The 27,609-nt window shown below is 37.0% G+C and overlaps 2 protein-coding genes across 2 annotated transcripts; one reads left to right on the forward strand and one right to left on the reverse strand.

The window, feature by feature from the left end:
- Positions 1 to 75: 75 nt before the first annotated feature.
- Positions 76 to 1,754, forward strand: LOC127634651 (lysozyme C-1-like). Its single transcript, XM_052114285.1, has 4 exons — positions 76 to 421; positions 608 to 763; positions 1,298 to 1,373; positions 1,564 to 1,754. Exons 1-4 carry the CDS (start codon positions 286 to 288, stop codon positions 1,631 to 1,633), a joined length of 438 nt encoding a protein of 145 aa, XP_051970245.1. The 5' UTR covers positions 76 to 285; the 3' UTR covers positions 1,634 to 1,754.
- Positions 1,755 to 3,457: 1,703 nt separating this feature from the next.
- Positions 3,458 to 17,816, reverse strand: LOC127634481 (chondrolectin-like). Its single transcript, XM_052114068.1, has 7 exons — positions 17,540 to 17,816; positions 13,288 to 13,633; positions 10,116 to 10,273; positions 9,980 to 10,030; positions 9,788 to 9,871; positions 9,354 to 9,450; positions 3,458 to 4,788 (listed from the first exon to the last, which is right to left on the reverse strand). The coding sequence occupies exons 1-7, from the start codon at positions 17,667 to 17,669 to the stop codon at positions 4,704 to 4,706; spliced, it is 951 nt and encodes a 316-aa protein (XP_051970028.1). The 5' UTR covers positions 17,670 to 17,816; the 3' UTR covers positions 3,458 to 4,703.
- Positions 17,817 to 27,609: the final 9,793 nt, after the last annotated feature.

Consider the following 27,609-nt stretch of genomic DNA (forward strand, 5'->3'; position numbering starts at 1 on the left):
GACACTGTAAAATAAAGTGTTACCGAAAGAAAGCAAAAAAAAAAAAAAAAGAGTTTTGATTCCAGATGTAAAATAGAACATCAAAACAACTCAATCGGTTATTGCCTCAGCAGCAATAACTGGAGCAACAGCATCTGGAAATCCAACTGCATGCACTTGTGAAAAACAGGTTGCAACACAAACCTTTAAAATCACCTATAAATAGCCCATACACTCCATCATAACACCATTAGAGAGCTGATATTAACATAGCAGATAGTCTTTTCTAGCAGCACTAAAGATATAATGAGGGAGGCTATTGTGGTTGTGTGTCTGATGTGGCTGTCCTCATGTGAGAGCATCAAGCTGAGTCACTGTGATGTTGTCCGTATATTCAAGAAAGAGGGACTTGATGGCTTTGAAGGATTCTCAGTTGGCAACTGTGAGTACATCTATGACTGAAATGTCTTCTATACAACTGGATTTATTTTAATATTTGATATGATTATATTAATGTTGATCCACTTCAAAAGTAAAATACAATGTAAAGCAAACAGGTTCAACTTGATTTATTTTGTTATCTGAAAAAACTTTAAACTGGTTTAAACCCTTCACTTCATTTCAACAGATGTGTGCACAGCCTTTTGGGAAAGCAAGTATGAGACCCATAAAGTGCGAAAGGCTGATACTGGCAAAGACTATGGCGTCTTTCAGATAAACAGTTTCAAATGGTGTGATGATGGCACTACAGGAAGAAAAAACAAGTGCAATTTGCCCTGTGCTGGTACTTTACTCCCTAATGAATTCCATGTGACCATATCAATCAATTTGATTAGCAGTTAAAATTGATATGGTTTTTGTTAGCTTTTTTCCTATGATAAACAAGTGGGGTCCAAATGTCTGAGATCACATTATAAATTTGTTTTTAAACCTTGAAATAATCTGAACGTTTTAGGATTAAAAAAGAAAAGAAACAAGAAAAAAAGCATTATTATGTCAAATAAAATTGAAATATTAAAGATTCTACTCTTTTCAATGAGCAAAAATGTGACAATGTGATATGATTTTAAAGGACAGATTTGTATCTCAGAATGCACAACACGTCGAACCTTGAGGCGGATGAGCTACAACAGTAGAAGACCACGTCTGGCACTTTATTAGGACCATAGTGTTTCTAATAAAGGGATCAGTGTATAAAATTAGAAAAATGCTAAATTGCCGCATTTTCACTAGTGATCTCCAAGTTTTTAACCCCACTGTATGTCGTTTGTCTGTAAAATGTTTGTTTAGATTGTACATAATATTTCCCCTTTGATAGATTTGCTAAAGGATGACCTGAAAGCTTCAGTTGAATGTACAAAGCTCATTGTGAAAGCTGAAGGCCTGAAAGCATGGTATGTATTCATTGGATACACATAGCAGATTATGGGTATTAATCCAAACAAATCCCATAACAAATGATACTTGTTCCTTGAGGAGTTTGGCCTCAAGTTCTGCTTATTATTCCACATTATCTGCATATATTGAAACTGCCATGCATTTATGATTTTGACATAATGATTTTGTTGATCTTTGTGTATACAGGGACACCTGGAATAGTTACTGTAATGGCCGTAAAATGTCACGCTGGGTGAGCGGTTGTGATGATCACTAACAAGGCCCCGATTGTTGGGAAAACTTGAATTAGCTATAAATGCATTTTAACCTCTTAACAGATGTAACATTCAAAACTAAAACACATAATTGTTTTCATTAATATTTGTAACCATGCTTTGTCCGGATGTTGTGGTGTATATTAAAGCATCTTCCCAAATTATAAATCATCTGTTATGGTAATGCTTTTCTATCTGATTTAAGCACACTGTTGAATACATTTTATGTAGTAATCTATTCCTTTTGGATAAAGCTGATGTAGCAGTGGTAACACATTCTATGAAGTCCATTTTTATAATGCATTGTAAAGGCATTACAAATGCATTATCCTGCGTTCATATTGTCTCATCATTCACATTATAATAAGTTATAACTTCTCATAAATAAGTATAAATACAGTTATAACACATTGCAAGACTTCTCCTATTCATTGTTATACTTTAGAGTATATTACATAATAACACAAGCAACCTCCAATTTGAATGCAGTCCAGTATAGAATCAGTTTATTTATTAATTTTTTAGAAGATTAGCTACATGTGTGATCAACATTACATATTTAGAGTTTCTGATATATTTATAGTTATAGTATATTATACAGTATAGTGTATTGTTGCTTGTGTTATTATGCACAATACTCTAAGGTATAACTATGAATAGGTCATTGTTATTATATATTAAAAATAATTGTGGTTACAGTTATTTTTGTGAGGTTATAACATATAAGATATATTATGAGACATTACTAATGCATAATAATGCCTTTACAAAGCATTATAAATATGGGCTTCATAGAAAGTGTTACAGTAGCAGCAAATTGTGAGTCAGAATCTAATACGGCGTCTGCAACAAAATGCTACAATTGTGGAATCACAGTTAAGGGTAAGGTTTGATGCCTTTCCCCGCCTACAATTATGTACACATTCAAATCAATGAAATGCATCCATCATCACAAACATGCAAAGCCCCAGCAATCACATACACTGATTATCATTACTGTAACCACATTGATTAGCATCTAATGGCTTTGACATTTGGAGCACAGTTAAGATTTACAGCTTGCAGGATGAGGGCAGACCTCTTTTTTTTCAACATTGACTAACTGTATTCCAGTTTTAATAGAGAGATGTGAAGAGCTGTGTTTGTATCTGGATCGGGTGGAGAGTGAGACGTTTTTGTTGTGTATCTCTAATAGGCTAAAATCACCCCCCTCTCCAGATGGGAAAGGGTTTGTTTCTTTAATTCTACCCTGTGCCACCACACTAGTGATTACAGTCATATCTATAATTACCAGATCCTGAGTGTGTGACGTGAGTTATTCTGTCGAAGCTGAGGACTGATTAGTTTAATTGGCTCCGTAATAAGCAGTGTGCTTTAAAGTCTCTACTGTCACTAATTGCAGACCAGAGTAAATTGCATACAAAGTACCACATCTTTTCTGTGTTAATGCGGTCCAGTTCATTTGTCTTATGTCTCGTTCTAACTCTGCCTGCCAGCTGGACCCCCTGAATCTCGGCCTCTTTATAAATTCATGGCCATGAACGTTCTGACTGTATCTCATAAACATCAATACAAATGGTGCAATTGCCAGTGGATATTTGTGTAAAAATTCAGCCTTGATCAATGGGTCGGACGGAGCTAAGGCATTTTCACAAAAGAAACATTTGTTTGAGGAAATAAAAAGCAGATGTAAGGATTTTGCTATTCATTTAAAGTATATCAACAAAAACCTACATTAAGCATTTTATTCTGTGACAAATCACAAAAAAATAATACAGATATAGGAGAAATATTTAAGCTCAAACACTTTTTGGTTCAAGTGCGTATGCAGGGAGACTACAAACAAAGAAATGTAACCATTTTAGAGCCATAAAAACTTACTAAAACATCTTCAGAATTATATACGTTTAATCCATTTACACTTGTCGAATTTGCCTGTCTCAAAAATATAAAAAAGTATTAATAGCACATTTCAAATACAAACACAGTATAGACCCACACTCACAGAGACAGAAGACAGAATATTATCTTCCTCTACAAACAGACTTCTAACTGACTACTTGCAGTAAATGACACACTTATTACTATGTTGCAAACCATCATTTTCCTGTTTTAGCTGTGAAAGCACAAGTAACTGCTTATTTTCTATATGCAATACTGTAAAAGGTCGAAGTGATGAAATATTCACATGCAAAAACTGCATATATAACAGTTTTATAACAGCTTTGCCATTGCATTTTACAAAAATTATGTACAACTCTATTTCCTTAATCTTCATATTAGTTTTGATTACAACATCCCCATAAGCTTTAAAGCTACATAACGGTAACTATATAAGCCAATCCTTCCATAATTTAAAGAATGATCAAGTTTATCATTAATTTAGGGTTTTAGATTGACAATTGTATGTAACTTTACATTATATTGTGGCAACATTGCATGTGCATCATACTGTAAGAGGAGAAATGTTTGATGAAAGTTTAAAATAAGCCTCTCCCTTCTGAAGTAGTTAGCAATAAAGTTTCCTTTTTCTAATACTTCATTAACCTTTTGAAGCTGTCTTATGCTATTTCATGTTTTATTTTTTCATGCTCTTTTAGTGATTAATTTCTTTACTGTGTCACTTGCTTCAGTTTGTGTGAATCTATTCGCCGTCAGTGGGAACTCTTAATTCCTCTTTTTATGTGGTTCCCACTTGTATTTGTCTTAATTACAGTAAATTAATAGCTCACTGTGCTTGGTGCCAATTAGTATTTATCCTCCCTAAGCACTTCTCAGCACCCTCGGGTCAGACTATCTGACAGGAAACATGAAATGGAGAAGACATTCATGAGAGCGAATTGGAAACTCAGAACAGTTCTTGGTAAATGAAAGGTAATATAATACAGAGACATTTGTGAGAGGCTGAGGACTAGCTGTAAGCATAACATTTGCACAGAAAAGTGATACAAGTGTAACTACATTGCACATTTGAACTTGTATTATTAAATCTCACACACAACTACCAACCAGACAAGTATCTTGCGGATTAAGCAGCATAGTTGAAAAATCCAGAAAGCTGCTTGTGGATCTTTAAACCTCCATGCTGCTGTCTAACTTTGGCGTCTTAGAGATCCAGAGAGTTGATTGGTTAATGCTCGTTTTGGTCCGTGGTTTGCTGTACAAACAAAGTAAACATTAAGAGTTTTATAAAAGCTTATTACAGTATTTCCACTTTGTTTACTTAGTGTTAATGAGGTGTTTCATAAGGGTTAGCAATGAACCTGTCAATGTTAGTATGATTATGGGGAGGACAATAGCCAAGTTTGACTTCAGTAGAACTAATTGTAAGTGCAACACTCTACTAGTTGAGCAACCAAGCAATTTGATCATGTTACAAACTTGTAAATGTAGTTGGTTATGTAATGAAAACCATTCCAAGGAATTGGAACGCTACTGCGCATGTCTGACCCTGAATCATTTCTGGTAGTAGCATTTTTACAACCCAGAACTGTCAAAATATAATGACAGAACAAACAATATATTTGCAAAAACTAAAAAACAAACAATGAGGTGTCATTACCAGATCCTTTAAAGACTCTGAATAAACACATTTTTTCAAAGAACATCAAGCGTTTACCTGAAGTGACTTATCCAGACATTGTTGATACTGAGGCGTCTACGCAAGAGAGGCGATGAAAGGCTATTTTCGAGTTTAGATGCTCACAGTTATTTCCTCAGCGGCAAGATCGGGAACATTGGATCACTCCGTTTATAATCGAAGAAGCTGTTAAGTGCGTGACTTGCAGACAAGTTAAGGGTTTTCATTTTAATTATATAATAAAACTTTCCTTCTGTGTCTGCTCCTGCTAGTCTGAGAACTTGGCAGTGGATACTGCAGATATTGTTGACTTTTGTTGACAAATTGCTTGTTAGGTTCCTCATTTGTAAGTTGCTTTGTATAAAAGCATCTACTAAATGATTTTAAATGTAAATGACTTGCGCAGAATCATTAATTATAATGGGAGTTAGGGCTGCACAATTAATAAAAAAATAATCGCAAATTATTTTGGATTCATTGCCTATTGTGGCGCTTGCTTTGAACGTAGATGTTATAAATTGCACATGAGCAACACAATAAAACTCAAATTCTCCTGTTCTAATCAAGGCATAGACGGTATAAATAATTAATTTATTATGCTGATTAGACAGATTTGTTTTTAATGGGAGCATTCGTGAGGGTGCAGAACTTTGAGGAGCATCATTGTGCTTGTGTCAAAATGCAGGTCTCAAACAGTGTGACAGCAGTCATTGTAATAGGAGAGTTTGTCAGGTTGCTCGATTTCTTTGTATGATTTATAATAAATGTAATAACAGTTTTGTTTTGTCATGTTAATAATTAGGCCAATGTGAATATGATTTGTACAAAATAGCAATAAATTAATTCAGCTAAACTGTTCTAAGGTTGTTTGGAGGTGTAGCCAACATAAAGAACATGATTTCAGGAATCACCATCATTGTTATCGTGTCTGCTTTAATAAGACCACTTTGCCACACAGCTGGTATTAGTAGATTTAACATTTTCATGAATCGCACAAACTCTGATCGCAAATGACTGATTTAAATTTCTAAAGTGCACCACTGAGGCCAAATATTATCTAACGATGATCATACATGAACAAGATCACCATTGAAGATCCAACGGGATGAATGGTCCCCTGTCTAGCCACCTAAGGGCTTACTGAACGCAATAACTTGAATGGCAATTTAAATGGTTGTTAATAAGTTTGAATACTGAATATGTCATATTATTTACTGTGCGTGGACTAATAATTTAAGCAGGAATTTAGCAATAATTTAATTTATTCTATACCATAGATATCCATTTAAAATATTTTTTATTTAGCCTAACATTAACAAACATTATTACAATATTTAATGCTTAAAAGATGCTTAAAAGAAATCTGCTACTCTGAAGAACCACATGGTTGCTTTGTAAGCAACGATTTCAAATCTCCCGTTTATGTCGTAAAACTAGAAAAGGTAGTATTCTCCAAAATGTGTAGATTTCTACAGATATATATATGAACCATTTCAGTCAGGATTTAGGCCTCATCACTGTACAGAGACTGCACTTATTATCTGATCGCGGCTACATTTCACTTCTAGTGCTTTTAGATCTCAGTGCTGCATTCAACACGATAGATCACAACATTCCCCTGAATAGGCTAGAGAATTATGTTGGCATTTGTGGAGTTGCATTAGCATTGTTTAGGTCCTATTTAGCTACCAATTTGTCTATGTAAATGAGGAATTGTCAAACAAAACAAAAGTAAAGTATGGAGTGCCACAGGGCTTCACCTGGGAGATATTATCAGGAATCTGAATAAGTTTCCACTGTAATGCCGACGATACCCAACTTTACATATCTTCAAAACCTGATGAGGTTTCACAATTCTCCAAATTAGCAGAGTGTATCAATGAAATAAATGTTTGCATGGCATAAATTTCCCTCTACTCAATTCTGACAAAACAACTGTACTAATTATTGGACCAAAAAAACTCTAAAAACAAGCCGCTAAAATATCATTTGACTCTCGATGGATGTACTGTTTCATCGTCTTCAACAGCAAAGAATTTAGGTGTTATATTTTATACCAATCTGTCCTTTGAAAATCAAATTACCAATGTTTGTAGAACATCATTCTTCCACCTAAGAAATATTGTTAAATTATTGATCTTGCGTTCAGCAAGATCAATAAATAAACTTCAAAATGCAGCAGCCAGAGTCCTGACGAGAACCAAGAAATATGATCATATTAGCCCAATTTTATCTTGGTTACATTGGCAACCTGTTAAATTTCGTATTCATTTTTATATTCTGTTAACTACGTACAAAGCTTTGAATGGTCTAGCTCCACAGTACTTATGTGACCTTCTGACACGCTATATTCCATTACATTCATTATGATAGCAAAATTCTGGCCTGTTAATAGTTCCTAGAATATCAAAATACACAAAAGGAGGTAGATCCTTTTCATATTTTTCAGACACACTCACTCAGTTTAAATCTAGACTAAAGACTCATCAATTTAGCCAGGCATACACATAATTTATCCCTCAACTCACAATTAGGCTGCTTTGGTTGGGTTTGCCGGAACCAGAAACAATAATCGTGATATAACTCTGCAATAAATTGAATGGCATCTATGCTAATATTATTTAATTTGTTTCCCTGTCTCAACCTCGTGACTCCTATCCTGAGATCACAAGAACCGGCTGGATCCAGCTCCATTCCTGCTTCGTGTTGGACTCCAGTGCTACGTGACGCTGTGCGATGATGACTGATAGCAGCCAGTGCCAGCCAAATATCACTTCAGTCTCGTTGGACAATTTCGATGGACTTCAGAGGATGAACTGATACCAACTCAAACCATAAGACATGGGATACATTATATGCCATTGCCTGAACCTTGGACTTAGGATAGACTTCACATTACACCAATTTCACATGCTATGTAAACACCTTTACCATTGTTCTCATCATCTTATTCAATGTGTGCAAGTGTGCACATGTCTCTTCGCAGTTTGATGTAAAAAAAAAAGCAGCTGATTTTTTGGAGTAATCAGCACATTGGTGTGCATGAAAACATGCTCACTGTTGTTAAAGCACCTCTAGGGTTCATTTCATCAGGGATATGTACAATGGGCCATTTCAAAATTATTTTGAAAAATAGTAATGTGATTTCATGATACCAGGTTGAAAACGTCTGCATTATTTGTTGTTGAATTTTACAGTATGAATTTTATAGCATAGAACACATCACACTGAAGACGAGATATTTAAAGGTATCCTCTATGAACAGACTGAACCAAAGCATCTGTTATTTGCCTCGTCCTGGTTTTATGCATCCAAGATTGTATTTAATCATGAGAACAAGTGGCAAACATAGAAGCATCATCTGTTAAAGAGGCAAGACATTTATCCAAAAGCTTTGAACTGGCTCCAGGAAGCCTTTTACTGAAAAGAGCACACTCAGTCATTGCCAGTGATTAAATGCTTTGTCGGAGCATCCACAGTCTGCCCCAGTGATTGAAAATATGTTAAAAAGACATCACTCTATGGGAGCGGGAGCCGTATAAACATAATAAATTACTCAAATAAGGCACTATGCTATGTCTTGCCAAACATGTGTTGGGAGTTGAAGGGAGATGAACTGTGTTTCATGCCCCGTCTTGAGGGGGTGCCGGTGGGAATAATGTAGAGAATTGGAATGGCTTGCTTAAGCAATTCTGCTTGCCTGTGCCCTGCCAATCCGTATATTGATGGGAAGAGAAGATGAGTTGGACTCCGTCTCAGGCGCAATGTGACGTAATGCAGCAGCCAAATCACCCCCCCCCCTTGAGATATGCCAAATGCACACTATAATAAGTGTGTTGACGGTGATTAAAACAGACTAAGCTGTTTTGCCGGGCACAGTTACAAACAGCTGAATCTAAATCGAATGAATCACGGTAAAACCTTTAGGTTAGGGGGAAGCAGAGGACAGTGTCAGACCTCTGTTAGTGAGCACAAATTCTGATTAATGAAGAAGCAATGTGAAGGCTGTTAGTGTCTATAGATGCTGGTGCGACACTGACTCCCTGATGTGTTGCAGTATTTGGAGGAGACTGTGCATATTAGTACAGCACATTAGCTTTAGTCTGAGGAACATTTACAGTGATTTGGTTTTAATGGCTCACCTCTTGCTCAACATCTGGAAACAGCACGTCCCTGAAGCCACCAGGATCAGCAAAAGGAGCGGGATGGTTGGAATAATTACATAGATTAGCAGCATACCTGTGAAGAGGGGGAAAAAAATGCATTAATTTTCATTCAGCAGTTTATTTATTTTAAGTGAAATCAAAATTAGAGTTTTGTGGCTTTTAGTCCATATCTATTAGCTTTGAAGTAATCTGTAGAAATGCTTTCTTGAATGAGAATGTCCCTCTCCTTAATACCACCTGTAGCCAACTAGTGAGTAATGAATCATGATTCATGGTTGTGATATAACTAAAGCCTATTAACCATTTTCAGAAATGAGTCAAGCCCTTCAATAAGTCTCACCCAAACATCCTGTTAATAGGAAATACTTCAGTGACTTCATTGGGTTTTTAAAGTATTAAATTAATATTACTTGAAGGCCCTGGAATTATAAGTTGGGGGCTTTCGTCCTCGTTGATGGGAGGTGTTCTTTCCTCTTGTTCTTCTGTGGAAAAATCTGAAGGGCATATTAACAAGTCATTTCGTAATCAGTTTCAAACATCTGTAACTCTTCAAGTCAGTAGTTTTGTAGAATGATGATGGATTTGAAACAAGGGCTGCTTACCAGCATCACGCCCTACAGGTCTGTCTCCCTGCTCTTTAACCAGGTAGCTCTCTGCTCAGAACAACATAACAAGCATTGTAAAGCTCTGAGCTAATCCACATAAGTATATGAAAATTCTGTGCAAATCGCTTAGTACCTGGTTCATACTTGCAGATGAAATTGTGCTTCATATTGCACCTGTCATCATTCCATTGATAGAGATATGGCCCACCAGGCCCGTCGACAGCAGTAGGCTGATGATACATCACCACACAAGATTCTCCTCCACAGGATGGTTCATCAGCATACCAGTTTCTGTAGAACAAAGATTAATAATAATAATTAAAAACCAGGGAAGGAAAGTCAGACTTTGAATGTTGGCTTAACAAAGTCCTACCTGAATGTTTTAATACATTTTTTAAAAGTCTATGACAAACAAGAAGTTATATCGATTAAGGCAAATATACTGCATTAAGGTGTTTAAAGAGAGGCAGTGTTTACATTTGAACTGTTTATCATTTGAAGTTTGAAATCATGAACATTCTGGGCTAGGCTCTCAACATTCCGTCAGTGCAAGTAAATGGTATATTTGATAATCCACTACAGGAAAAATGTACATCTGATCAGTTAATGATAAAACAACCCCAGTCAGAACAGGCTGAAGGTCTGTGCAAGTTGGTTGACATAACTGTTTCATGTCTCATGTCAGTCAAATTTGGTCACAGGTTAGGGATTTAGGGAAAAAACCTAACTAAAGTTTGTACAATTATAGTATATAAAAAAGAGGGCTAATGCTTAACATACATTGCTGGGTAGTAATGAATCTCATATAATCTGGATTATGTAATCAGATTACAAAAATGGTGCTTGTAATTGTATAAAATTACATTTTAAAATACATGAAATTAGACTACAGTTTATTTTTTAAGGATTACATGATTTCATGTTAATTAGGGAACGGCAGTATATTGTTCATAATTTATTGATCACCGTAATTTTCCCCTTTTTTTTTTTAAACTTTGACATTTTTCATTGTAAATTAGCATACCTATGATACATGTTCAGTAATGATTTTGGAAGAGAGGGAGAGGCTTGTGAAATTGCACAGAGACCTGATACTCGTCGTGTGTTTGGAAGGGTTTTGTCCATCAAAATGCCCAAATACACATCATTTCATATTCTCAATGTAATCTAATGGCACAGGTACTATAAAGTTAGTTTTGTTTCATGAACTGCTTTTGTACTCTGGTTCAAAATGTAAATGAATGCACTTTTGCTTTAGTGATAACTGAGGCTTTGAGGGTTTTTGTGACGTTGATTCTCAAATATAACTGGTTTTGGTAGCTTTCCCAAAACCATCGTAAACCTACAGCCATGGCCAAAAGTATTGGCAGTGACATACATTTTGTGTTTCGCAAAGTTTTCTGCTTCAGTTGTTGTGGTGTTGGTTCACATTGTTTCTAGATTATTGTGCAGAGTGATCAGATGCATTTAAAATAATTGCAAAAAGTTTAATTTGCCAAAAAAAAATTAACTTTATCACAAAAACCCAAATTTCACTGATTTTTGGCCCTGGCACAAAATGACCAGCTAACATCATTTCACTTATCATATCAGCAGCACCTGGAAAGTGTGAACGAGTACAAGTCAGGTGAAATCACTCTATAATTCTGATTGGATTATAAGAGTAGACTGATTGCTATAAAAGGAGGGAAGAAGTGCTTCCAATCATTGTGTTCTTGTTCGTAATGGTTACCTCTCAAGAAAGATGTGCAGCCATCATCACTTTGCATCAAAATGGCCTGACATGCAAGGAAATTGATGCAAAGAATATTGCACCTGAAAGAACCATTTACCGGATCATAAAGAACTTCAAGGTGAGAGGTTGAACTGCAGTGAAGAAGGCTTCAGGACGTCCCAGAGTGTCCAGCAAATGCCAGGACCATCTCCTCATGAGGAGTCAGCTACAGAATCGTGTCACCACCAGTGCAGAGCTTGCTCAATATTGGCAGCAGGTTGGTGTGAGTGCATCTGCATGCACAGTGAGGCGAAGACTTTTGGACAATGGCCTGGTGTCAAGAAGGGCAGCAAAGAAGCCACTTCTCTCCAAGAAGAGCATCAAGGACAGACTGAAATTCTGCAGGAAGTACAAAGATTGGACAGCAGAAGACTGGTGCAAAGTAATTTTCTCTGATGAAGCCCCCTTCCGACTGTTTGGGACATCTGGAAAATCGATATTCCGGAGAAGAAAAGGAGAACGCTACCATGAGTCCTGTGTCGTGCCAACAGTGAAGAATCCTGAGTCCATCCATGTGTGGGGTTGCTTTTCATCCAAGGGAGTGGGCTCTCTCACAATTCTGTCCAAAATCACTGCCATGAAAAAGAATGGTATCAAAATCTTCTGCTAGAGCAACTTCTCCCAACGATCCAGCGGAAATTTGGTGATGATCCGTGCATTTTCCAGCATGATGGAGCAGCATGTCACAAGGCAAGAGTGATAATGAAGTGGCTCGGAGATCATTACATTGAAATTTTGGATCCGTGGCCAGGCAACTCCCCGGATCTTAATCCCATAGAGAACCTGTGGTCAATCCTCAAAAGGCGAGAGGACAAGCAGAAGCCCACAAATTGTGATCAGGATCTGGCCCAGAAGCTGATATCCAGCATGCCAGAGCGAATTGCAGAGGTTATGAAGAACAAGGTTCAACACTGTAAATATTGACGTTGAAGTTTTGAAGTTTTTGCCAATAAAAGCCTTTGCAACTTATGAAATGCTTATCATTGTTTTCCAGTATACCATAGAAATGTGTGAAAAAAATTATCTACAAATACTGAAGCAGATTTGCAAAACACAAAATTTATGTCACTGCCAATACTTTTGGCCATGGCTGTAAGTTGATCGTAGAGACCATTGGCACCAATGGTCTCTACAATTAACTTGAGGATGTGATACTTTTGGGAAATGCTGCCCATATCTGTTTCCACACATGAATGGCATTTGTAAAATGCCAAATTGCAGTACCACATTTGTGTAATGCGCCCTGTCCATATTTCTAGAAACTCCTATAAGAAATGCCTGATAAACTCAAATAAAAGTGTAAGGTCGGAAGTCATTCAAAAATAATTGAATTAGATTACACCAATGATCTAAGATTAAATTACTTATTGCAATTTTTGTGATGTAGTTTGTAATCAGTACCCAAATACAATTCAGAAGTAATCTCCCCAGCACTGTTAACACACAAAAGTAATACAGTAATATCCATAAAAGAGGTCAAACTTCTCTGTGAACATGAAACATGGTGGAAGGTTACCATGTGCCATCTTACCTAAACTGCGAGACACTTCCATCAGTCCATCTGTACAGGTTGGGACAGGAGTCATAATTGCCAGACTCCTGTGTGTTCTCATTCTCTGCTCGAGTCAGGCCGATCCAGAAATCTCCGTCTGTGATGCTCGGCCCACTGGCTGTACCAGTGGAGGAGGAAACACTGAGTTCCTTCAGGAGGTGTTCGATGTGCCTCTGCTCTGAAGAATTCTCAATGCTCAGCAATGAACCTCCATCCATTTCACACGCCTGTAGAGCCTCCCAGAACGCAACACGACTCGTCACGTCCCTGAAGTAGGCAATCTTATAGCAAGGATGCTCAGGACTGCCCTGACACACTGTCTGACCTGAACAGACAAAATACATACTCTATATTTTCATGATTTCCTGCATTTTTTATAATATACTGAACATCAACACAAGTACTGCATGACAGTATTTACTCCAGTAGATGCCCAATAGATAGCATGCTGATTGATAAGTACACCTCATAACGTAAGCTTTTTCCATTGAACTGTAATTGTCTCTAATTGTATGGTAGAGTTTCTCATTTATATTGAAACTACTTACTGCCAAGCATTGCATTCATGTTATGATGTATCAGCTCTTGTGTACTAAAACATGCTGCACAACACTAAAGGAATAGTTCACCCAAAAATGGAAGTTCTCTCATAATTTACTATATATGAAACTACTGGAGTCATATGAATTACTTTTACGATTGTCTGTGCTTTTTTGAAGCTTTAAAGTATGAATCACCATTTACTTGCATCGTATTGACCAACATAGCTGATATATTCTTCTAAAACTCTTTGTTTTTGTTCTGAAGAAGAAAGAAAGTCTTACGCATCTGGGATGGTATGAGGATGAGAAAATTAGGTAATTTTCATTTTTTGAGTGAGCTAACTCTTTAATAAATATTGCATTTCATTTCATTTATTTATTTATTTTTTTTCATTAAAAATAATCCCATCATATGTGACTTGTAAGCAATAAATCAACACAGGCCATAGTGTGAATATTCATGTGAACATCTAGTGTTTCGAAGTGGACTTTTATTTTGTTTTAAACTACACATTTGACTCATGATCACAATGAAAATCCTAATAAGTTGTCTTTACTCAACTGATTGAGTAATGGCATCTCCAGAACTTGTGTTATTTAGTTAACTTAATTTGGTTATCATATATTTAAGTTAAGGTAACTAGATGCAAGTAGACTTTACTCCGATCTGCTATCTAATTGTTGTTATTCTATTTTTATCTTAAATAAAGAAGCTTATAGTAGATTAGGTAAATCCTTAAATAATCTTATAATATATATCTTATAATTAAAATAATCTTATAATTATTTAATCTTATTTGCAACAAAACAATATAAATAATACTACAAGAGCTAAAACCTCTATGAATTCTTAATAACAACTATTTAAATGCCCCCCATAAATTCCCTTTGACCAAGGAAAAATAATTAAATAATTCAAGCTCAAGGGAAACTTGATTTTTCCAGTAATGGCACCATTAGGGTTTACGTGCACAACATTTACCAACTTGAAAATGTAAGCGCTCCCAAATTCATTATGACTTTCCACACTCAGACGTTTAAATGATGCTCAGTTGAGATGACTGAAAATGTCTTTTAAGTGACAAAGTGAAAGGAAAATAAGCAAGGAATTAATATTTGGGAGACATCATAAATGAAGCATCTCCATCACATAAAATACTTAAGTACACCAAATGGGAACTGTGATTAATACACAGACTGTTAAAAGTCTAATAATAACATTAGCTCCCTGCCCGGGAGGTACTTTAAATAATTGCTTGGTCCAGATCTGCTATATCATCAATTTAAGCCCTAATGGGTCAGTTTTAACTGGGGAAAAGTAGACTCAGCATTTTCCCAACCAGCTTCCTTAGCTCTCTTCCTCAATTCTTGCCTTTCTTGCACAGTTTCCTCCTTCCAGCATGGAATATTCTATCAGTTCCAACATTCTCCAACACTGCCACTTCCTTGTCACCTTCATTACACCCAGATCATCAGAGGTGGCACTAGGGAGGGGCTAGCGTGTGCTTCAAACTCCCCAAGAAAGTCCATAGCACCCCCTGCAAATGTTTGTAACAGCCAGCAGATAATCCTCTGTATGATGACTGTATGAAGAAACATTTTCCCTGGCAATATTTTAGCAATCATGTCTTGTGTCCCGTACTGTCCCCTGTTTAGAATCAGAACTAGTGATACCTGATTTAAGAAAGAATTACTAATTTCAGTTGATTCCTTCAAATGATAAGTCAAACGGTTTAGCAAAATGGTCCGAATCGTTCAGACAGCTCACAAGCGGTTTCGTTTGGAGTGTTTCTCACTCTGTAAAAACAGAAATTAAATAAATAGAATAGAAAACAATCAAGTAACATATTTACTGTCATGATACACAGAGCAGATGAGGAGGTAAACTTTATTAAGCGTACTCACGCCGACTGCGTGTCTCACAACAAATCTCTCTCAGTAATGGTGGAGCAGCCCCCGTAACCTAACAAACCCGGACCCTGCTTTATAACAACCAGAGCCCTTCTACCAAAGTTAACCTGCAAAGTTAGCAAAAAGAAGGAGGAGACAAGAGACAAGAATAATAAACTGCTTTTGTGAGGAAACAGCACATACCTTAATGAATTGGCCACCTGTCCACTAATCTTCAAAATGTTTTACACTCAACGATCCTTTTGGAGTGAGCAATATGTGTAATTTACTATGATAAAAATAGCCTGTTTTTTAAGAGATGTCACAGATGATTTTGCGACATGTAGGTGTCAGTTATGTCTCTCCCCATTCATACTGTGACGGATATGTTTTTAATCAAAACCTGCAAGTGCATCCTTCGTTTGACAGTGATTAATAATGTCTTTATTAAGGTCAGCACCTGTGTTGACACTGGACTTTTGAACAACTCATGATAAAGCCATTTTTCAAACCAAACGGGTATCAAAAACTATCATTCATTTTTTTTAACATGGACATTGGAGTACTATGTAAATACCATGATGTACATCAATGTACATGCCCATAGTTACATTAGGAGCAGCATTTTTACTTTTTCACAAGTATTTATTTCTGTAGCAATTAAAGTCACCAGAATTAAATGCTTTAGTGCTATCTTTGCTAAAAGTTTCTCCTGGGGGAGCATGTCCCAGACCCCCAATAAGGGTAGAAAGTTTTGCTGGACCTGTGCTTCAGACAGTACTGCAAAAAGCTGGAAACACCCCTGAAACTGTGTTGCCTGTTTATTGTGGCTGCAGCGTACAGATTTCACTTCTGTTGTCACCATGTGCAAACTGATATTCATAAAATTGCTTGGCCATGCCAGGTTTTGCACATATTTAGTGACCAAAGCTCAGCTCCCCCTGTCAATGATTTAGCAACTCTACAGCACCAGCAATCAAACTTCTCTGGCGCCGCCCCTGAAAATCATATCATACAATTGCACAACTTTACAGACCTAGCTCAATATTTTAGGCAGTTTAGGGGCATTTATCACCTGTAATCTTTCTGATGAGCTGTATGTCTCAACCCCATTCTCTTTCCTGATGCTTTCTCAATCATCAAGTGCTTGCAGCCGAGAATTATCACCTATATATTTTAAGAGAGCCATTTTCATAAAAAGTAACTGTTTTATCACAATTAAAATTATCATTTTACAAAATCAGACCACAACTTTACAAATCTTCAGGGCAAATAATCTGAATGAGTTGAAAAATGAATCCGTCTTAAAATAATTATGTTTTGAAAGATTCTTCTGAAATAAAATGACAAAATATAATTAAGAATGTATTAAATGAATGAAGAAAGATTTAAATTTTTCAAACAGTCAACCAAAACACTTTCCATTTTGTGTTTATTTCATGCTTTACAATTATTATCTGAGCACAGAAAACAATTAGAGAAATACTGAAGACAGAAAATGCATAAAGATATATATATAAGTACCGGAAATAAGCACTAACAAATACGTTTTGACAAACTATTGTGTGACAACGGGTCTAAAGCTGTCATAAAAACAAAATAAACTAATTAAATGGGGGGAAATCATTGCAAACCCTTTTTGGCATTTGCATTTACCACAAAAAAATAATAAATAGAGTATCATGGACACATTTATCCTCACAATCTGAATATCTGAAAAGGGGTTTTATTTAGCTCACATAAATAGTGTAATCTGAGATTAATAAAAATAGTTTTATTCCAAATATATTCAAACTTACCACTCACAACTCTCGCGCCATGACAGCACGATACCAAGACAGTCAAAGCACAAAGGATCTGAAGTGCCGCGCGCATCCTCGCGTGCTTCACTGGTTCATTTGAATGAAGAGATGATGGAGAGAAGTGCATAAAGACTTCTCCAGACAGAAGACTTTTTCTACCGTTTATTTGCAGAATCACTTCTTGATCGTTTTAAAAGACATGTTTTCCGCCGAGCTGAAACTTTGCAAAACGCCCCTGAATTCTGAAGAGTGAGAGAGAGAACTCGCGCCTCCACTCGCGTGGGATGTTGCTGCCTGAAATGTATGAAACAACCGCGCGAGAGCGCGCGGCTGACTGCTCTATTTTAATTATCTTTCCCTCGCGGCTGCCTGGGCTGTACTGCAGGTAATCGAACAGGGCGCAGATGTTCATCACCTCCTTTATTAAGCGCAACGCACGTCTCGATGGGACAGTTCACAAACACATTGTATTTTAGTATATTAAAGTGATTTGAACATTGTTGGGTACAATTTTACGAGGGTGAGCTGAGAAAGCTCTTGAATAATATGCATCTAATTTAGTGGACCAAAAAGGCATAGACTCATTTATTATATCATGTATATTAAGGTTCACAGGTGTGAAACAAAAATGATAAACAGGGTTGGAGATTGCATGATGTGGCCTTGGGAAGATTGGACAGTGATTCAGTCATGCTCCAGTATAAACACTGGTGGACTTTAAGTGTAAATCTTTCTCTTCTGGATTATATTCTTGTTCTTGGTCATGGTCATAATATTCTATGACATAGGCCATTGTATTTATACTATCTTGTAAACACAAGTTCACTACTTGTATTGTTACAAATTACTACCAATGTATGCTCAAGCAGTCTTCATGTCTGTTCTTTCTAGCTACTTATAATTTGTATCCAAGGGTATGTGTAACCCAGGGGGTACTTAAAGGAATGTTCCAGGTTTAATAAAAGTTAAGCTCAATAGCTTTTGTGGCATACTGTTGATTGCCACTAAAATAAATTTTGTCTTGTCCCTAAAAACAAAAGCAAAAAATCTGGTTTAAAGTAAGGCACTTACAATGGAAGTGAATGGGGCCAATCCGTAAACTCTAAAATACTCACTGTTTCAAAAGTATAGTCATGAGAAATAAACAACATGTGCAAACATGATTTCAGTGTGATAATGTTTACTAACCTTTTCTGTGTAAAGGTGCATAAATCTTAAAACTTCGTTGCCATGATGACGTAACATTGGTGACAAATAACTAGAAGCTCATCTGCCTATCTGTAATCCGCTGCAAAAAACGACAATTTTACTTCACAGCTCAAATAATACACAAGTTTTAACAGAAGAATTAATGTAAGTGCTTTTAAAAATTATAAGCTTCACATTTCTGCCTTTAAACCCTCCAAAACTTGGCCCCATTGAGCTAAACTTGTATTGAACCTGGAATATTCATTTAACCATTTTCCAGGGGGTACTTGGGAAGGTTTAAATTTTGCTTTGTTGAACCTAAAACAGAAAAGCAAACTTACAAAATAGATTTAAAAAAAAAAAAATAATCACAATAATTGTCATGATTTTTTCAGGCCCTATTTAAGGAAAGAAAACCAAACCATCGGCTGAATATGTTTATAGATGGACAGAGCTATATTTCTACAAACAGTGCTCTTTACCATCTTACTTGCACTCCTCTCTACTTCACAATACTGTAACATTCTGCCCGTTTTCCTTATTTCACATCTGAAAGCACAGAAACCAATATCACACCGGAAATGCAATATTGATTAATTACTGCAATAATGAAAACACCATCAACCTTTATACATACGGCATTAAACATACATTTTTTATGCTACCATGCTCTGATGGACAAATATCTGGTTTGGTGTCAATGAAGGGGCATTTCAGCCTTATTGTTGTGGATAAAGGGGATTTATAAGGACATAAGTTCTGGTCTCAGTCTCAGTTGGTACTGATCTTTGGTTTTATCAATTTCGTGAGGCTTGTAATGCCAGCCATCTAAGTCAATGAAAAGCTTAAACCAAATAATGTACAGTTGAAGTCAGAGGTTTACATACACTTAGGTTGAAGTCATTAAAACTCATTTTTCACTCCACAGATTTAATATTAGCAAGCTATAGTTTTGGCAAGTTGTTTAGGAAATCTATTTTGTGCATGAGTAATTTTTCCAACAATTGTTTACAGAGAGATTGATTCACTTTTAATTGACTATATCACAATTCCAGTGGGTCAGAAGTTTACATACACTACGTTAACTGTGACTTTAAGCAGCTTGGAAAATTCCAGAAAGCCAATTAGCTTCTGATAGGAAGTACTGAATTGGAGGTGTACCTGTGGGTGTATTTTAAGGCCTACCTTCAAACTCAGTGCCTCTTTACTTGACATAATGGGAAAATCAAAAGAAATCAGCCAAGACCTCAGAAAAAAAAACTGTTGACCTCCACATGTCTGGTTCATCCTTGAGAGCAATTTCCAAATGTCTGAAGCTATTACGTTCATCTGTACAAAAAAATTGTACGCAAGTATAAAACACCATAGGACGACACAGCCATCATATTGCCCAGGAAGGAGATGCATTCTGTCTCCTAGAGATGAACATAGTTTGGTGCAAAAAGTGCAAATCAATCCGAACAACAGTAAAGGATCTTGTGAAGATGCTAGAGGAAACAGGTAGACAAGTATCTATATCCACAGTAAAACGAGTCCTATATCGACATAGCCTGAATGGCTGCTCAGCCAGGAAGAAGCCACTGCTCAAAAACCACCATAAAAAGCCACTCTACAGTTTGCAAGTGCACATGGGGTCAAAGATCTTACTTTTTGGAGAAATGTCCTCTGGTCTATTGAAACACAAATGTAACCGTTTGGCCATTATGACCATCGTTATGTTTGGAGAAAAAAAGGGTGAGGCTTGCAAGCCAAATAACACCATCCCAACTGTGAAGCTTGGATGTGGCAGCATCATGATGTGGGGGTGCTTTGCTGCCGGAGGCACTGGTGCACTTCACAAAACAGATGCCATCATGAGGAAGGAAAATATGGAAGCAACATCTTAAGACATCAGCCATGAAGTTAAAGTTTGGCCGCTAATGGGTCTTCCAAATGGACAATGATCCCAAGCATACCTCCAAAGTTGTGGGAAAATGGCTTAAGGACAACAAAGTCAAGGTATTGGAGTGGCCATCACAAAGCCCTGAACTCAGAAATTGTGGCAGAAAATTTGTGGGCAGAACTAAAAAAGCATGTGCAAGCAAGGAGGCCTACAAACCTGACTCAGTTACACCAGTTCTGTCTGAAGGAATGGGCCAAAACGTTTGACCCAAGTTAAACAATTTAAAGGCAATGCTACCAAAGAACCACGTGTATGTAAACTTCTGATCCACTGGGAATGTGATGAAAGAAATAAAAGCTGAAATAAATAATTCTCTCTACTATTATTCTGAAATTTCACATTCTTAAAATAAAGTAGTGATCCTAACTGACCTAAGGCAGGGAATGTTTTCTACGATTAAATGTCAGGAATTGTGGAAAAACGTAAGTTTAAATGTATTTGGCTAATGTGTTTGTAAACTTCTGACTTCAACTGTAGATACACAAAGTCAGAATTCCCATTTTTTAAATCTCCCCTCAGTTGACATCCTCCATCTTTCTTAACATTTAAAAAGTAGTTTTCTATGCAGAGGATAAAATGGTTTCCCACTCATCCCTGACTGCCTCTTCGTAGTTCTGATTAGGGCTGAAACGATTAATCGACAACGTCGACAATAAAAAGTTGTCTACAAAAATTTCCGTTGTCGAATAGTCGTTTGATCTAATGTATCGTAACATAAGATCAGATATGAAACTAATGATGGCGTGCGAGAGTAGCACTGTATCTCGCGCCTGATAGAGGAGAGAAAACACAGCTTACATTCCAGACACACTCCAAACTTTCCAAACAGCTTCAGGTGATGTAGATCGCAAAGTATGAGGACATTATACAAAAATACAAAATAACTAAATACAGAAGCACTCCCGTTGTGGAATAAACAGAGCCGGAGCTGCCGCCTCGCTGAAACAAAACTTGCATGTCAGAGCGTCTTTAAAGGAAACATCCTGGCATTATATCTTTAAAGCATCCTTTATTAAAATTCAAACAATAAGGAAGCAGGTCATGTAAATAAGTACAAACTCCAAAACTGGCATATTTCTGAGCGGTCAGCGGCACTTCTATGATTCGTGTGAAATGACCCGATCTAAGGGGGAGAGATTGAAACTGCACCTGGCTGATGTACACTCTGGCGCGGGTATGCTCGTCCCTCACACAAGCTTGCTCCAGTTAGTTTATAACGTAATGACTGGCCACGAAGTGAATCATAATACATGTGTTGCAATGTGTATCTTACACATTGCAAGGGAGAGTTTTGTTTTAGCTTGTTTTCCAATATGAATGTCTAAAACTCCTTTCAAATAAAGTGCATTTACTTTAGGAGCTATACTGCAGAACAAACATTTGTTGTCTGAGAATGTTAGATATATCAAATATTTAAGATTCCTGAGAAATGCAAGCTTGTAGTACCACCTGTTTACTCCAGAGGACAGTAAGTGCAACTTCAGCTGTGTGGCAATGCGCAGTTTTATACAGTGAAGAAAAACACCCTTGAGCAGCAGAACAACGTTCTTGCGTTCAAAACACTTGGAGTGCAAATCCGAACTAAGGGATCTCAATACATGTTCTAAGTATTAAACTATATTTAACTTGACACAGTGACATAAACATTTTATTTTTATGACGCAACACACACGAGACGCTACACAAGCATGTCTGACGCAGGTGTAAATTGACGGGTCCTTAAACAAGCCCTCATAATAAATCTCCAACTGATTGACAAATTCACTTGTGAAATGGATTGATGTGAACTGTTTGCCAAAGATTGGCTTATGATCAATAATATGGTAATAAACAATACATTGTATTCTAAAGCCACTTTTCTATTGTCTTATCAATGATGAACTCTTCTGCTACAAGAATGTAAAGCATTTTATTTATCTGAATATTTTAAATTTTATATATATATATATATACAGTGAGGAAAATAAGTATTTGAACACCCTGCTATTTTGCAAGTTCTCCCACTTAGAAATCATGGAGGGGTCTGAAATTGTCATCGTAGGTGCATGTCCACTAATCCAGAAATCACAATGTATGATTTTTTAACTATTTATTTGTATGATACAGCTGCAAATAAGTATTTGAACACCTGAGAAAATCAATGTTAATATTTGGTACAGTAGCCTTTGTTTGCAATTACAGAGGTCAAACGTTTCCTGTAGTCACACTGCAGGAGGGATTTTGGCCCACTCCTCCACACAGATCTTCTCTAGATCAGTCAGGTTTCTGGGCTGTCGCTGAGAAACATGGAGTTTGAGCTCCCTCCAAAGATTCTCTATTGGGTTTAGGTCTGGAGACTGGCTAGGCCACGCCAGAACCTTGATATGCTTCTTACAGAGCCACTCCTTGGTTATCCTGGCTGTGTGCTTCGGGTCATTGTCATGTTGGAAGACCCAGCCTCGACCCATCTTCAATGCTCTAACTGAGGGAAGGAGGTTGTTCCCAAAATCTTGCAATACATGGCCCCGGTCATCCTCTCCTTAATACAGTGCAGTCGCCCTGTCCCATGTGCAGAAAAACACCCCCAAAGCATGATGCTACCACCCCCATGCTTCACAGTAGGGGTGGTGTTCTTGGGATGGTACTCATCATTCTTCTTCCTCCAAACACGGTTAGTGGAATTATGACCAAAAAGTTCTATTTTGGTCTCATCTGACCACATGACTTTCTCCCATGACTCCTCTGGATCATCCAAATGGTCATTGGCAAACTTAAGACGGGCCTTGACATGTGCTGGTTTAAGCAGGGGAACCTTCCGTGCCATGCATGATTTCAAACCATGGCGTCTTAGTGTATTACCAACAGTAACCTTGGAAACGGTGGTCCCAGCTCTTTTCAGGTCATTGACCAGCTCCTCCCGTGTAGTTCTGGGCTGATTTCTCACCTTTCTTAGGATCATTGAGACCCCACGAGGTGAGATCTTGCATGGAGCCCCAGTCCGAGGGAGATTGACAGTCATGTTTAGCTTCTTCCATTTTCTAATGATTGCTCCAACAGTGGACCTTTTTTCACCAAGCTGCTTGGCAATTTCCCGTAGCCCTTTCCAGCCTTGTGGAGGTGTACAATTTTGTCTCTAGTGTCTTTGGACAGCTCTTTGGTCTTGGCCATGTTAGTAGTTGGATTCTTACTGATTGTATGGGGTGGACAGGTGTCTTTATGCAGCTAACGACCTCAAACAGGTGCATCTAATTTAGGATAATAAATGGAGTGGAGGTGGACATTTTAAAGGCAGACTAACAGGTCTTTGAAGGTCAGAATTCTAGCTGATAGACAGGTGTTCAAATACTTATTTGCAGCTGTATCATACAAATAAATAGTTAAAAAATCATACATTGTGATTTCTGGATTTTTTTTTTAGATTATGTCTCTCACAGTGGACATGCACCTACGATGACAATTTCAGATCCCTCCATGATTTCCAAGTGGGAGAACTTGCAAAATAGCAGGGTGTTCAAATACTTATTTTCCTCACTGTATATATATATATATTTAAAGATAACTATGTATCATTATTTAATCATTATATATTGAATTATATTTATATGAGGGGCTTTCTCAGCAAATATATGTATATGCGATTAATAAATCGGGATACCATGTAATTAATTTGATTAAAACAATTTAATCGATTGACAGCCCTAATTTAAACATTTTAAAATATCTACAAATCCTTAAAACAAGATAAGATATTTATTATATTATAGATATTATTATATTTATACATATAAGATATTTAGACTTACTTTTAGAGAATAGATCTTGAATATAAGTCTATTTTGTCTTTACTACACTGGCAGAATAATAAACAAGTAATAAAATACACTTATATTCAAAATTCACTTATATTCAAGATACATTCTCTGAAAGCAAGTCTAAATATATTATATGTTGTTTACTAGGTAAATGTATCTTGTTTTAAAGATTTCTATACAATTTTAAATGGAAAACGATTTTTTTTGCAGTGAATTATTTACTGAATAAAAAGTATTTTTTTCCTTTAATTAAATAAATGTCATTTAGAGGTATTTTTAAGATGTTTATGTCCTCTTTATTATTGGTAAGCATGTTTATTACAACCTTTTAAGTCAAGGTACGAGCTGAATAGTCGGTTAAGCGCTAATGATAAATCGTTGCAATAATCACCAGAATAGTCAAATAATCATTCTGATAATCATTAGATTAGTCAGTTATCAAAATAATCATTAGTTGCAGCCCTAGTTCTGATCCACAAGCTGAATATCTGAGGGGAGGTTTTCATATTGTCCTCAAACACGTTTCCCTGTATGATAACTAATAACTATGATAACTCAAAGCCAGACGTCGGCTCTGTAGGCGGATTGATCTATTCATCTTTCAGCGTGGAGCCTCGCATATCTGAAGACTGTTAACTGAGCTATAATATGCATCAACACAAAAATGCTATTACTTAATTTGCTGTTCTCTATCGATCACTTATTTCCCACTGCAAATGCCATTTTGTTCCTCAAGTGTTCGATAACGGCACAGAGAGATTCTGTGACACATTATCAATAAAATGGCAGCTGCATTATTACTGGGACCCTTGTCTGCTGAGGTAATAAGGAGATCTGGCAGGAAGCACCGGCAGCAGAGAAAAGAAAAGTCAGGTAATCACGAAAAATGCGGAAGCTGTGTGCACTACCAGCCAGCTTGCTGAAAAAAATCTCTTAACTGGGCCTGGGGAGTGGGGTTGTGCTGATTTTGCAAGTCTGGACAATGGGTTCAATTTGCAAGCTCTGGCAGAACATCACATTACACTTTCCAATCTCATCATCTGCTTCTTGCTCTCTGTCCTTTTTCAGATCAAGCATTGAACCCACACTGAGTTCCTTCTGTCACTGTGGTTAACTACCCAGGAGTAATCAGTGGCATCAGGTTTAGGGCATGCTCAGTTCAAATTAAAGGAATGAACTAAGAAGGTGGATCCAAAAGGATCTAATGCTATTACCTTGTGCTGACAGATGCTGTGAACCTTTTTAAGAGATTGGCTTTAAATGTACTCACATTGTTTGCGACACTTTCATCATTCTGAGGCCCCAGCCTGAGATACAGACCAATTTTAAAATATTAGTGAGTTGGAACCCTGACGGAAATCTGACAAACAGCCAATATAATGTAATAAGATGTACTGTTCATTTGTGGCACCTTAGGATGACCTGACCTATGAACTTTGACCCTGTAAACATAACTCCTCATTAGTGTGTACTCTTATTGTCAAGAGGAGCATAATTCACATTTAAAACCAATGGAATAATAGGCCTCAATGCATATTTGGTTAAGCATTGTTGAACTAGAATATTAATTGAATGATAGGTTCCAAAACATATTTGGTTCAATTGAGCATTATTGTAAACAAAAGCTTGATCTTAATTTGATAAATTATCTTTCGACTGGATGATTTATGAGACATGGAGTAGTCCAGCAATGTACATATACTGTATAAGTGCTGAAAGAAAGAAAAATCCATTGATGACTTGTAATGACTTATTCCATCACCTTTCTTTCCCGGTTCTGTGGAACGGAGGTCTATAAAGAGGACATATGGGAAAAATCTGCAGGCTGAAAAACAATATCGTAAGACATGTGTGGTGAGAGATACTGTCCTGTCATGGCTAATCCCACCAAGGGTGTATGATGGGCCCCTCAAGCCTTCTGGTTAAATGAGAACGGGCTCTTTGCTGATTGGATTAAAGTCTACAGTTATGCAATGTGAGATAAAGAGAACATTAAGGAGAGAGAGTGCCTGGGATTCATTTAAGAGTTTCTGGATTCAGATCTATGCGCATGTTGAGTCTAAATGTTCTTTTGAATCCAATAGCTCACATATCCAACTGATAATTGACCTGTATCATCTTTTCCCATAATTCACTTCTGGGATATTGTAAGTGTTAGTTTGGTTTGCCTTGCATAAGTATTAGTGCCCTATTAGGAACGCTTCACATGAGTTGATTGGGACTGGTCAGTGGTCCATACCACTGCACAAGCCAATTAATGGCTGTCTCCAAGGGAGAGTCTGGTTGGCCGAGTCGCAATAGATGTAAATGCAATTGATTGACTGTAAGAGTTAGTCTAAGTGATTTTGCCCTGTAAATTGTGCAAACCCAGTTTTTGGTACATCTAGAGGAGAATTTCACATCCGTCACAAGAAACTGCTTTTATTCTTTCATCTTGTAGGGTGTTTGTGTGCAAATTGAGGAGAGATCCTGAAATAACTAGAGTAAAAAGGCCTTGAAAAAAATTGAAAGTGCTGTAAAATCAGCCAGAAAAAGTATTTATTTAAAAAGCTAAACCCTTTACGACCCCTCTGAGACCCGAATGGGCAATGCTGCATTCTCGTTCTGCTCTCCCTCATCACTTAAAAAGGTCATTGAATTCCCCAACAGCCTTCCTGTCCCAAAAGGCACTGGCTCTCTAGGCTGACATCAGCTGGTGACTGGGTGCTCATACCAGAATTAATGTAATCAGTAATTCCTGCAAGAGCCAGAGGGCGGCCCAGCTGCAGTAGACTAGCTCATGAAAACATGCAAAAAAACAAACACGTCAACCTGGCTCACAAATAACTGAACAAGAATCTGTATGTTAAATACTGACTTACTGCAACGTGATCAGATTTATTTTTGAAAGATCTGATATTTCTTATCCTCATTTTAATAACAAAGATATCTCAGATGCCAAAAAAATCTATTCTCAACTAACGGTCTCATAGAATCATGTTACTATACCAAAATGATACATTATTTTAACGTGGCTTGATGTTTGTTTCGCACCAGTTTCCTGGTGAAATAAACAATATAGACACAACAAAAATTACTTTTTCCCTTTCACACAAATCACGAGTAAAACTGCATATTATCAGTTCATAAACAATTTTATATCTGTT

Source organism: Xyrauchen texanus, chromosome 41, assembly GCF_025860055.1.
Source record: "Xyrauchen texanus isolate HMW12.3.18 chromosome 41, RBS_HiC_50CHRs, whole genome shotgun sequence".
Classification (NCBI taxonomy): domain Eukaryota; kingdom Metazoa; phylum Chordata; class Actinopteri; order Cypriniformes; family Catostomidae; genus Xyrauchen; species Xyrauchen texanus.